The sequence below is a fragment of the Chiloscyllium punctatum genome, chromosome 1 (genome assembly GCF_047496795.1).
Source record: "Chiloscyllium punctatum isolate Juve2018m chromosome 1, sChiPun1.3, whole genome shotgun sequence".
NCBI lineage: Eukaryota > Metazoa > Chordata > Chondrichthyes > Orectolobiformes > Hemiscylliidae > Chiloscyllium > Chiloscyllium punctatum.
Genome location: NC_092739.1, coordinates 91,063,973 through 91,077,679, shown reverse-complemented (window position 1 = coordinate 91,077,679; position 13,707 = coordinate 91,063,973). Strand labels below are relative to the sequence as shown.

General features: G+C 42.3%; 1 protein-coding gene across 4 annotated transcripts in view; it reads left to right on the top strand.

Annotated features, from left to right (window-relative positions):
* rnf180a (ring finger protein 180a) overlaps nt 1–13,707 on the top strand; it is a 146,810-nt gene that overhangs the window by 99,227 nt on the left and 33,876 nt on the right. For 3 of the 4 annotated variants that reach the window (XM_072570886.1, XM_072570872.1, XM_072570876.1), the window contains 2 exons: nt 4,569–4,797; nt 10,171–10,296. In XM_072570886.1, the coding sequence (XP_072426987.1) occupies nt 4,569–4,797; nt 10,171–10,296 (355 nt within the window). The remainder of the gene's footprint in view (nt 1–4,568; nt 4,798–10,170; nt 10,297–13,707) is intronic. The other variant, XM_072570896.1, reaches the window with a different exon arrangement.

The window sequence follows — 13,707 nt, the reverse complement described above, 5'->3', positions numbered from 1 at the left end:
ACATAGCAAAGATAAGTGGGAAAACGGAGGACTGGGAAGCTTTTAAAGAACAACAGAGGATTACTAAGAAGGAAAAAATGAGGTACGAAGGTAAACTGGCTAATAATATAAAGGAGGATAGTAAAAGCTTTTTTAGGTATGTGAAAGGCAAAAAAATTGTTAAGACTAAAATTGGGCCCTTTAAGACAGAAACAGGGGAATATATTACGGGAAACAAAGAAATGGCAGAAGAATTGAATTGGTACTTCAGATCTGTGTTCACTGGGGAAGACACAAGCAATCTCCCTGAGGTAACAGTGGCTGAAGGACCTGAACTGAAGGAAATTTATATTTGCCAGGAATTGGTGTTGGAGAGACTGTTAAGTCTGAAGGTTGATAAGTCCCCGGGGGCTAATGGTCTACATCCCAGGGTACTGAAGGAGGTGGCTTGAGAAATCGTGGATGCATTGGTGATTATTTTCCAGAGTTCAACAGATTCGGGATCAGTTCCTGCAGATTGGAGGGTGGCTAATGTTGTACTACTTTTTAAGAAAGGTGGGAGAGAGAAAGCAGGAAATTATAGACCAGTTAATCTGACCTCAGTGGTGGGAAAGATGCTGGAGTCTATTATAAAGGATGAAATTACGACACATCTGGATAGTAGTAACAGGATAGGTCAGAGTTAGCATGGATTTATAAAGGGGAAATCGTGCTTGACTAATCTTCTTGAATTTTTTGAGGATGTAACTCTGAAGATGGACGAGGGAGATCCAGTAGATGTAGTGTACCTGGACTTTCAGAAAGCATTTGATAAAGTCCCACATAGGAGGTTAGTGAGCAAAATCAGGGCGCATGGTATTGGGGGCAAAGTACTAACTTGGATTGAAGGTTGGTTGGCTGACAGGAAACAAAGAGTAGTGATAAACGACTCCATTTCGGAATGGCAGGCAGTGACCAGTGGGGTACCGCAGGGATCAGTGCTGGGACTGCAGCTTTTTACAATATATATTAATGATATAGAAGATGGTATTAGTAATAACATTAGCAAATTTGCTGATGATACTAAGCTGGGTGGCAGGGTGAAATGTGAGGAGGATGTTAGGAGATTACAGGGTGACTTGGACAGGTTAGGTGAGTGGTCAGATGCATGGCAGATGCAGTTTAATGTGGATAAATGTATGGTTTCCATTCTGGTGGCAAGAACAGGAAGGCAGATTACTACCTATTTAGGTAAAGGGGCAGTACAAAGAGATCTGGGTGTTCTTGTACACCAGTCAATGAAGGTAAGCATGCAGGTACAGCGGGTAGTGAAGAAGGCTAATAGCATGCTGGCCTTCATAACAAGAGGGATTGAGTATAGAAGCAAAGGTGTTCTTCTGCAGGTGTACAGGGCCCTGGTGAAACCACACCTGGAGTATTGTGTGCAGTTCTGGTCTCCAAATTTGAGGAAAGACATTCTGGCTATTGAGGGAGTGCAGCGTAGGTTCACGAGGTCAATTCCTGGAATGGCGGGACTACCTTACGCTGAAAGACTGGAGCGACTGGGCTTCTATACCCTTGAGTTTAGAAGACTGAGAGGGGATCTGATTGAGACGTATAAAATTATTTAAGGATTGGACACTCTGGAGGCAGTAAACATGTTTCCACTGATGGGTGAGTGCGGAACCAGAGGACACAGCTTAAAAATACGGGATAGAGATGAGGAGAAACTTCTTCACGGAGAGAGTGGTGGCTGTGTGGAATGCTCTGCCCCAGAGGGCAGTGGAGGCCCAGTCTCTGGATTTGTTTAAGAAAGAGTTGGTTGGAGCTCTCAAGGATAGTGGAATCAAGGGTTATGGAGATAAGGCAGGAACAGGATACTGATTAGGGATAAAAACAATGACTGCAGATGCTGAAAAACAAATACTGGATTAGTGGTGCTGGAAGAGCACAGCAGTTCAGGCAGCATCCAACGAGCAGCGAAATCGACGTTTCGGGCAAAAGCCCTTCATCAGGAATAAAGGCAGTGAGCCTGAAGCATGGAGAGATAAGCTAGAGGAGGGTGGGGGTGGGGAGAGAGTAGCATAGAGTACAATGGGTGAGTGGGGGAGGAGATGAAGGTGATAGGTCAAGGAGGAGAGGGTGGAGTGGATAGGTGGAAAAGAAGATAGGCAGGTCGGACAAGTCAAGGAGTCAGTAACTGAGCTGGCAGTTTGAAACTAGGATGAGGTGGGGGAAGGGGAAATGAGGAAGCTGTTGAAGTCCACATTGATGCCCTGGGGTTGAAGTGTTCTGAGGCGGAAGATGAGGCGTTCTTCCTCCAGGCGTCTGGTGGTGAGGGAGCGGCGGTGAAGGAGGCCCAGGACCTCCATGTCCTCGGCAGAGTGGGAGGGGGAGTTGAAATGTTGGGCCACGGGGCGGTTTGGTTGAATGGTGCGGGTGTCTTGGAGATGTTCCCTAAAGCGCTCTGCTTAGAGGCGCCCAGTCTCCCCAATGTAGAGGAGACCACATCGGGAGCAACGGATACAATAAATGATATTAGTGGATGTGCAGGTGAAACTTTGATGGATGTGGAAGGTTCCTTTAGGGCCTTGGATAGAGGTGAGGGAGGAGGTGTGGGCACAGGTTTTACAGTTCCTGCGGTGGCAGGGGAAAGTGCCAGAATGGGAGGGTGGGTCGTAGGGGGGTGTGGACCTGACCAGGTAGTCACGGAGGCAACGGTCTTTGCGGAAGGCGGAAAGGGTTGGGGAGGGAAATATATCCCTGGTGGTGGGGTCTTTTTGGAGGTGGCGGAAATGTCGGTGGATGATTTGGTTGATGCGAAGGTTTGTAGGGTGGAAGGTGAGCACCAAGGGCGTTCTGTCCTTGTTACGGTTGGAGGGGTGGGGTCTGAGGGCGGAGGTGCGGGATGTGGACGAGATGCGTTGGAGGGCATCTTTAACCTCGTGGGAAGGGAAATTGCGGTCTCTAAAGAAGGAGGCCATCTGGTGTGTCCTATGGTGGAACTGCTCCTGCTGGGAGCAGATACGGCGGAGGCGGAAAAATTGGGAATACGGGATGGCATTTTTGCAAGAGATAGCGTGGGATGAGGTGTAATCCAGATAGATATGGGAGTCGGTGGGTTTGTAAAAAATGTCAGTGTCAAGTCGGTCGTCACTAATGGAGATGGAGAGGATCTAGGAAGGGGAGCGAGGTGTCAGAGATAGTCCAGGTAAATTTAAGGTCAGGGTGGAATGTGTTGGTGAAGTTGATGAATTGCTCAACCTCCTCGCGGGAGCACGAGGTGGCGCCAATGCAGTCATCAATGTAGCGGAGGAAGAGGTGGGGAGTGGTGCCGGTGTAATTACGGAAGATCAACTGTTCTACATAGCCAACAAAGAGACAGGCATAGCTGGGGCCCATACGTGTGCCCATGGCTACGCCTTTGGTCTGGAGGAAGTGGGAGGATTCAAAGGAGAAATTGTTAAGGGTGAGGACCAGTTCGGCCAAACGAATGAGTGTGTCAGTGGAAGGGTACTGTTGGGGACGTCTGGAGAGGAAAAAACGGAGGGCTTGGAGGCCCTGGTCATGGCGAATGGAGGTGTAGAGGGATTGGATATCCATGGTGAAGATAAGGCGTTGGGGGCTGGGGAAACGGAAGTCTTGGAGGAGGTGGAGGGCGTGGGTGGTGTCTCGAACGTATGTGGGGAGTTCCTGGACTCGGGGGGATAAGACAATGTCAAGGTAGGTAGAGATGAGTTCAGTGGGGCAGGAGCATGCTGAGACAATGGGTCGGCCAGGGTGGTCAGGCTTGTGGATCTTGGGAAGGAGGTAGAACCAGGCAGTGCGGGGTTCCCGGACTATGAGGTTGGAAGCTGTGGGTGGGAGATCCCCTGAGGTGATGAGATTCTGTATGGTCTGGGAGATGATGGTTTGGTGATGGGGGGTGGGGTCATGGTCGAGGGAGCAGTAGGAAGAGGTGTCCTCGAGTTGGCGTTTGGCTTCAGCGGTGTAGAGGTCAGTGCGCCAGACTACCACTGCGCCCCCTTTATCCGCTGGCTTGATGGTGAGGTTGGGATTGGAGGGCTGCGTGTTGTGAGGGTGAGAGGTTGGAGTGGGGGAGGGGGGACGACAGGTTGAGGCGGTTAATGTCACGGCGGCAGTTGGAAATGAAGAGGTCGAGGGCAGGTAATAGGTCAGCGCGGGGTGTCCAGGTGGATGCAGTGGGGGATGATCAGCCATGATCATACTGAATGGTGGTGCAGGCTCAAAGCGCAGAATGGCCTACTCCTACACCTATTGTCTATTGTCTATTAAAATTGTGGGGCAATCTATCTTGCCACATGCAAATTTGTTGTCTTTCTCCTAAGAATAAGTTTGATTTTGTGCATTTGATGATATATGCATGCTGACTTCGTGGTTCTTAATTAATAAGCCAAAAAATGCAAATTTAATCTGGTTACTGGTTTCACTGACTATATCTTAAGACTGCTTGCAGCACACACATTTTCATTCTGGATAGGATCTTCATTTCAATCATTGTTTCTGTTTGTATAGTTCTTTATGCAGACCTATTTCTTCAAATATTTCTTTATTGTGTTTAAAAGAAAATATGATTTTCTATCTTTCAGACTTCTAGTTCAAATCTGACCACTTCAGGCGATGAAGATGAAATCAAGTGGGAGAAGGAAGGCTATGTATGTGCTGTTTGTCTGGATATTTTCTTCAGTCCATATATGTGTTATCCATGTCATCACATCTTTTGTGAGCCCTGTCTTCGGACTCTTGCAAAGGACAACCCCACCAATACGCCATGCCCTTTGTGTCGCACTGTCATCTCAAGAGTTTTTTTTCAAACAGGTATGTGATAAAATAAAACAGGTTTTCTGAGAATTGTCTTCCATGATTCAAAAAAACCCAGATAAAAAAATTGCTCATCAATAACACCCTATCCTATAAGATCATACAAATTAGGAACAGGAGTTAGCCCCTCAAGTCTCTTCTCAATTCAATAAGATCATGACTGAACTGAGATGCCTCATCTCCACTTGCCTGCCCATTTCCCATAACTCTTGATTCACCTACTCATCAAGAATTTATCTGCTCGGCCTTAAATGTATTGTGACTCTGCTCTCATAGTTCTTTGTGGCAAGGAGTTCCAAAGACACTCAACCCTCTAAGAAAATAAATAAATTCCTCCTCATCTCAGTCTTAAACTGGTGCCTCTTTCTTCTGATGCTTTATCCTTTGGTTGTCGACTCTGCCATATGGGGGAGCATTTTATCAGCCTGGCAAATTCCTTAAGAATCCTATATATCCTGCCAGAAAGTCAGTGGAGCCAATGTCATTTATATCTTTCTGACAAAGTGAGAGGTAAGGGAAATCCTACGGAAATCCTACAGAAATCACGATGTCAAGTTGACATCAAATCTTTTTCTGACCATCTATGAAATTGAAGATGTATAGGTGCTGTAAACCGTCAGGTCTAATGCACCAGTGGAAGTATTAATGAGTGGATGGTTTTTACCCATTGACTCCAGTAGAATGTCCAGGGTCACGTCAAGGTTAAATGATACAAATGCCATTGACAATTCGCTGTGCTATCGTGGATGTATCCTGGGAACTAGCCAATGGTAGACATAGGATAAACAACACTTGCAAGCAACTGGAGATGCAATCAGTGCCAAGATTCTGAATAATTCTTTAAATCCCTGTACATTTGAGTCTCTTTGGAAGAGACTAAAAACAATTGTGGCACTGACTTTCTAACGGCAACCCCCAGCCCTTGCAGTCTCCAATCTCTATGTCTCCCAAAGTGAGCCTTAATGTTGCGCTGTCATCAATAAGTTGTGTTTATCCTGCCGGTCAGGATCCAGGAAATTTCCTCCTCTTACCCCACCCCTACCATCTTTACTGCCAAGAACTATATTAGGGTTGGATGGACTAGGACTTTGAGATTTAAAACTGATGGGGATTCACACAATTTGAAGATTCCCCATCTTAGCTGGGCTGAGTACCCATCTTTTACTCCATTACTATCAATACGCTCAAGAATTTTCATCTTCATTTTGTTTTTTGGGAAATATTTTCTTTGATCCAAATAAATCGATTATTTTAAAAAAAACTTTAGCAAATAATCAATTAATTTATCTTACTTTATTTAAGATTAAAATACGAATTACATGGCCTATTTGTTTCCTTCGATTGTGACCCCTGGTTTGGACTATCTGGTCATCCAGAAACTACCTTTCTGCATTTACCCTTTCTTGTGTTGTTAGAATTTTATAGGTTTCTATGAGACCTCCCAGCCCCCCATTTTTCTAAACTCCAGTGAATATAATCCTAACTCATCAACTAAACCAGTACCCAGTAATGTGCATCAAAATTTAAGTTTGTAAACATTGACAATGACTTGAATTTAACATTTTCCTTCAGAATTTTATTTTCTGATTTAATCGAAAAACAAATTGACTTTTGATGAAGTATTTCAGTTTCCACTCAGTGACTGAAAACAGTTCATTCAAGGAGTGAAAGCTTAAAATGTCAGTATTGCATAGCTGATTGTGTCTATATATTCACTTTGATCCATAACATAAGTACCGACTGAGGCTAATGTGTATCTGATGTTCAGTTAGTGGTACTGCTCAGTCTGCAACATATATGTAGTTAGTATGTCACTGTACAAAGGTTCTCACATTAAATTTGAATTTGGCTATGCATGGTTTCCAATGTTTGCCATGTTCATTCCTTATCATGTTTGTGCTGCAAAGGAGTATTTTGATTGATTAGAGTGGTCATATAATTCCTGATTTTCAGTATATTCTGTTTGTCTGCTAGTTTAACAAGAACGCACTTTAAGCATCACCAATAAATGTATGAAATAAAATGCTCTTTTGGGAGCAGTATTGAAGGAGGCAATATGAATGAAATGATACAATTTTAAAGGGAGTGCATGAATGAATGAACTGGAAGTTTTGTATGCAATGTATTAGGAAGTTAATGAGCTGTTTTTGTTTGAGAAAAAGAAAACAGGATCCTGGGTTTTATAAATAGAAGCATTTGTACAATAACAACACTGCAAAACCCATATAATCACTGTTTATATTCAATTTTGAGCACCCCATTTTAGGAAGGATATTAGTGCCTTGAAGGGGGTGAAAGGGACATTTACCAAAATTCAACTAATTATGAAGCACTTCCCTCATGCAGAGAAACTAGATTATTCTGTGAAGAGATTTGGAAAAATGGGATTGTTCTCCTTAGAGCAGAGAAGGCTGGGGGAGATTTAATGCATGTGTTTAAAATTATAAAGGATTTGAATACACTAAATAAGGAGAAACAGTTTCTGCTGGGGAGTAGTTCAGTAATTAGAAGGCATTCCTTTAAGATATTTGGCTGAATAACCACAGAGAAGATTAGGAGAAACTGTTTCACACAGTTTGTTGTTATGGTTTCTTCTGCAGATCTTGAAAGAATAGTGTCAGCAAATTCTACATTAATTTTCAAAAGATTGTTGGGTCCATACCAGAAAAGGGAATGAATTTATGTCTCAGAGAAAGAGTGGCACAGTGGGACTAATTGGAAAGCTCTTTCAAAGAACTGGCACATTGGGCACAATTGGATAGGGCTGGTATCAAAGCACATTAATTAATTTGCATCTGTTGTTGTTGATGCAGACTGCATGCAAACCTCAAGTTGCCTGAAATAGCTACATGCTATTGAATGTTGAATGTGCTTCAGGGGCCAAAGTTGTGCAACCTTCTAGCACCACTTTCAGTTAGTCTGCAGTAGTTGAGCTGCATTTGGCTGAAACAAGTACCAGAATTGGTTGTAGAAGAGTGCGAGCAAGGTGATCATTGAATTGTAGTGCACAGGGAGTGACCATGATCCAGGGTTATTCCCTCTTGGTGAAGGACATGGATGAGAGAACTCATCAATCTACATGGAATCCACACTGTGCAAAGACAGTGAAAGTCAGGCAGCTTTATGTGATGTAGTCCAGACTAAGTAGAGATGGGAGTTTCCTTCCTAAAAGGACATTAGTGAACCAGATTCCCGGTTTGACAATGGATTCACGGTCATTTTTAGACTCTCAATTCCAGACATTTATTGAATTCAAATTCAATCATCCGCTGTGGTGGGATTCGAACCAGGGTCTCCAGTACATTACCCAAGTTTCTGGATTAACAGTCTAGTGATAATTGTAATAATAATAAGACCATCACCTCCCCTCTGCTTCGATTCTGTAGCTTTCTGCAGTCTCTGTTTAAATCACGTTCAGCTGCTGAATTCTTCATTCCAATGTGTATAACTTCACATTTCTCTACATTACATTCCATCGTTCAAGTTTTTGCTCACTTGCTTAACCCTGTCCTTATCCCTATCCAGACGCTTTCTGTCATTCTAACTAGTTGCCTTCCCATCCATTTTCTTGTTATAGTACGCTCACTTTCCTAATCCAAATAATTAATCTATGTTGTTAGTAATTGTGGCCCCAGGACTACCTATTACTCATGTATACAACACCACTGCAATGTTAACACATGCATCTTACAGTTTAGACACGTTGCCAACCATTCAACAGTGATGCACCCAAACACATTGATGAGTTTTAATGACATACCAACTAGGTCAGACTCTGCTGCATGCCTATCATGGAGAAGATGGTGTTTGACATTATTAGAATAATTGTATCTGATGCTGCGGCTGGTAGTCAGTGTGAACTCATTGAAGATGACAGTGGTGAAATCTTATGTGCAACTGGCCGACAGAATGTTTGGCCAAGTGTGTGCAGGGAGCATTTGTGGTGTCAGGGTTTAGTTGGATGACAGAAAATGAGGGAAGATGTTGCAGGTTATAATAAGAGTGGTAGAGCTTGAACCTTGATGGGAAGTGGGTGCAGTAACAGAGATAGAATGAGTGTGAGGCATTGGAGAGAAGATGGTGACATTTATGCTGTCAGACTGAAGACTATCACTGGATACAGTGCTGTGCATTCCTTCAGTTGCTGAGAGTACTCTAACGTATGTGGCACTCTCAGCCTAGGCTGGCAATGTCTGGTTTCATGGCCCCCATTCCTGGTCATGGGGGAAGAGGAAGTTCCACATCTTTGCCACTCATTCACAAACACAGTCAGGTCCCTGCTTACATAGCAGGGTCTCAATTTCTCCCTGTCTGCCATGTCCACGGCAAACATCAGGTGCAGTGTGATATGGCTGCAGACTGACAGTCGTTGTCTGAGTGCACAACAGATTGTTTAAGGAAGGCACATATAGGTGTAGGTCTTGCCAGATCTGCCGGCGGATATCTGCAGAGTGACCAGTTGTTCCGAGAATGGAGTTTGGCAAAATGGAGCAACATGAGGGAGCCAAACGCCAGGAAAGGCAATTAATGAAGTGCAGTTGGTCAGATACAGCGAGAGATTTTACAAGGAGAATCCCTCCAAAATACCCGACACAACTCACATTTAACCAAAAAAAAAGTAAGATTCAGCCCAAGGACATTAAATTTGTTTTCTATATCTTTATTGGGAGTAATCATTAACTTATGTAATTCTAAAAGATCTGTGTAGAATACATTCTTTATTTTCTTTCTCAATCCTGAAGCATTTGATTATTAGTTGCATATTCATTTTCCGAGTTGTCCATTCATCATGAATGACGCTGGATGATGAATCTCAGCAAGCCACTTAACTATGAGCAGGCATCCCTGTGTACACCCAATGTCATGTCCACTTTCACTGACAATAGATGTCACCGGATAGTTATAAGGAACGTGAACCATAGCTGCTTTGCTTCCACAGACTCAGGGTCTGAAGCGATCTGTTATGATTTGCCACCATCCAAGCTGAGATCCATCAAGTGAGTATAAACTAAGGATTGGACCTGGAATCTACATGTGTCGGTTACTCATTGATCTGTAAACCATCAAGGAAACCCTAAAGAAATTGAAGCCATCTTGCTAACCTTTCCCGTTCTCGTACAATATTGCTCCACACTACTGAATATTTATGTTTAGCATAACCCTGAGTAAATCTCCCTTTGACTTTCCCTTGTTATCAGTTGGAAATTGGCTTCCTTTCACTATATAGCTCCCTGCAGCAACACATTTGAGGCTCAGGACTCTGTGTGACATTTTAATTAACACTGACTACTTCAGAGATTGACATTTACATGTACCTAACTAATCATTACCAGCAACTTTTAATTTCGTTTATTCTTCTCTGCTTTACAGAGTTGAATAACACCATGAAAAGTTTATTCTCTGAGGAGTATTTAGCCAGAAGGCAAAACTTCCAAAAAGCAAGCTGTGCAAAGTGGCCGTTACCTAGCTGCAGGAGATTGTTCAGAGTCTTGGGAGGTAAGACAATATTTCAGTACTTCAGATATTTGCAAACAATTACTTAAGCTTTAACCACTATTTAGAACCAATTTTTGAAGTTTTATACTTCAAAAGTTAAGGAATAAAAATTTAATGTGACCCTCACTAATGTAAACATTTTATAATTTCCTTTGCCTTACCGTTACTAAAGCACATGGGATTGGGGGTCATATATTGAGAGGGATAGAAAATTGGTTGGCAGGCAGGAGTCAGAGTAGGAATGAAAGAGTCCTTTTGGCAGGCAGTTACTCGTGGGATACTGCAGAGATTAGTACTAGGACTCCAACTATTCACAATATATCAGAGAATCATAGAATCCCTACAGTGTGGAAGCAGGCCATTTGCCCTATCAAGTCCACACCAACTCTCTGAAGACCATCCCACCCAGACCTACCCCATCCCTGTAATCCTGTATTTCCCATGCCTAATCCATCTGACCTGCACATCTTTGATCTATGGGAGGAAATTGGAACACCCAAACCCCGGCTCTGTGAGGCAGCAGTGCCAACCACTGACACACTGTGTTGGCAGAAATATGTCATCAGAAGCTCATCTTGAAATCAAGATTTCCCAGTGTATGGATTTTGTTTTAGACCTTTGATGATTGGAGCAGTAGCAAAGGAATGGTGTTTGAAGAATGGACAAAAGCAATGGCCTCAGTCTTCCCAATATTTAACTGGAGGAAGTATCTGTTCAGTCAATGCTGAATGTCAGATAAGCAGCCTGCTAAGTTAGCAACAATAGAGGAGTCAAAAGAAGCATTAAGGAAATAGAACTGGGTGTCATCAACATACATGTGGAACTAATGCTCTGCTTTCTGATGACGTCACGGAGGTGTAGTATATAGATGAGAAATAGGAGAGAACTAAAGACAGATCTTTGAAAGACATGAGAGGTGGTAACCTGGGAATGGGTAAAGAAGTATTGTGTGATGCTTTTGTTACAATTGGAGGGAATTGATGTGCTCACACATGTAAAAAGTGACAGACAAGTTGCAAAGGAGGGATAATTACTGTGGTCAAAAATGCACAGTTATCATTTACAACCTTGATTAAAAAAAACGTTTTAGTGCTATGTAAGGGACAGAAACCAGCTTGAACTTTTTGAGGAGAGGGTGATGACAACAGATTTAAAGGAGTGGGGCAAATCTGATGAACCATTAACAAAAATCAGCTAATGTGGGGTCCGGAGGAATTGGATAGTCAGCAGTTTAGTGCGAGGTGGACCAAGAGAACAGGAAGTCAGTCTGTTGGACAAGAGAAACTCAGAGAATACATAGGAGGAGATTGGAGAGAAACTAGAGAAAAGTACAAGCAGGGGGCATCTTTAGAGGAAGGTTGACTGGGCGGGTTAGTGTGTGGGAGAGTCATGGCAGAGGCAGCTGATAGAATGGACTCAGGGATGCTCAAGAGGGTGGAATCAGACCAGCACTGGTTTACCTGAGGGTGGTAGCTCCAAAGAAGATTAAAGATAAGGAGGAATGGGGAGGAATTTGAAAGGGATTTGCAGGTTAGCAGTATGAATAGAATATTGAGTCAGCAGATTTGTTTTGTGGAGGATGGAAGCTAGGAGTTAAGATTAGGTGGAATAGTCGAGTGTATTGGTAACTAAGGCAATGTTGAGTGTTTCAGCAGCAGATGAGTTGAAGTAGGGCCATGGAAACACAAATATGCAATCTTATTGATGACATGAAGGTCAGCTTGGGTTCAAGATGATACAATATGATGTCAAGGCATTGAATAGCCTGGTTCAACCTAAGGAGAGGAGTGGTTTTGTAGAGTTTGTGGTGGATCCGAAAGAATGTGTCGGGCTTTTTTTAATTCAACTTTGTTATGCACCATGTTTTTCTTTTAGCAAAACCCATATTATTTCATTTTTACCCATCAAGTTGAAAATTGCTAAGATTTATCTACATTGGTAACCCCAGAACACTGGATCAACTGGGCATAAAATATAAAGTCGACAGGCTGGAGCAAGCACCTGTGCATTTTTTCTTTAGCCTCAGTAGAATTCCACAACACGTTGCATTCATTTATTCTCTATGCTTCAGAGACCATTTATAATAATTTTACCTGAGACAAAAGGAACTGTCTAAAAGCACTTTTTTTGGAGTACAGTTAAAAATCATTTATAATATACTATTAACTTTATCTTGGGATCATTTCATTTTGTGATTCAACTAGAAAAGAACAAATAACATTCTTTTTATGATGGCAAGCTCTGAGGCAATGACCTGTGGCCTTCCTATAATGAGCTAATTAGAGCTGTTATTCAGTATAACCATGGTAATTTGTGCCTCATACTGTGCTAGTGTCAGAACATTGATGGTTACAGAGAGAAATCCTTAGAGAATGAAGGGAAAATAAATCATTGGAGAGGGCTCAGTAACCTCATTATTTCCTATTAATTGATTACATACTGCCACTCAATAGAAGTACACGAATTCTGTCACATTTGTGAATTCTTCAATGTCGGCATCATTATTACATGAAATGTACTGACCACGGCTGCATCCCCAAGCATTGGCTGCTACTACTTTTACAAATTGAAAGATTAAAACAGAGTTTCATTTTCCCAGGGAGCTTCCGTCTCCAAATTGAAGGTAAGTGTAGACCCACACAGGCCCTTTCAGAACTCACCCAACAATCCCGCTATGACATGACAAATATTGTTGTCATGGAGTATTGGACAAATCTAATGAATTGTGTAATATCCTTTAACTTTAAGTAAAACCTACAAAATATCTCAACTGATGAAAACATGTAAATATTAATGAACTCAACAAAGGCTTATTTTAAAAAAAATTAAATGACTCAGTTTCAAAGATGCTTTTTAAAAGATTTTGTTTAACTACTGATTTGTCTGTACCAGGGAACAGAGGGATATGAGGAGAGGGTGAGAAAGAGGAATTGAGGTCAAAGATCAACCAGGATCTTATTGAATGGCAAAGTTATCTACTGAGGCTATATGACCACTTCCTGCTCATATTTCTTGTATACATCAAAAGTCTATTATTATGTTGGAAGCACTCCTGATTGTTCTTTGTACCATAACAATGTTTTACAAGTGAGAGAGATGCTGTGCAAAGATAGGAAACAGTTAAGGCAGATCAGGGTAAAAACACACATGGGCAAGTAATATTTTTATGGAAGCAATGCATAATTTCAAAATGCATGGATATAGTAACTGAATGTTCAGGTCTAAATCATGGAAGAAAGCATAAACAGCAGTTTGGAGTTAGAGGGAAACTACAGTGAAAGATCACTGAAATCAGGTGCTAAGAGACTTTAGGGCTTTGAAGATGAAGATCTGAAAATGGTAACAGACAGGGAGCCCAATGATGCTTGACAGTGGCTGTATGGGTGTGAGAGAGTTTTGCATTAACTAATC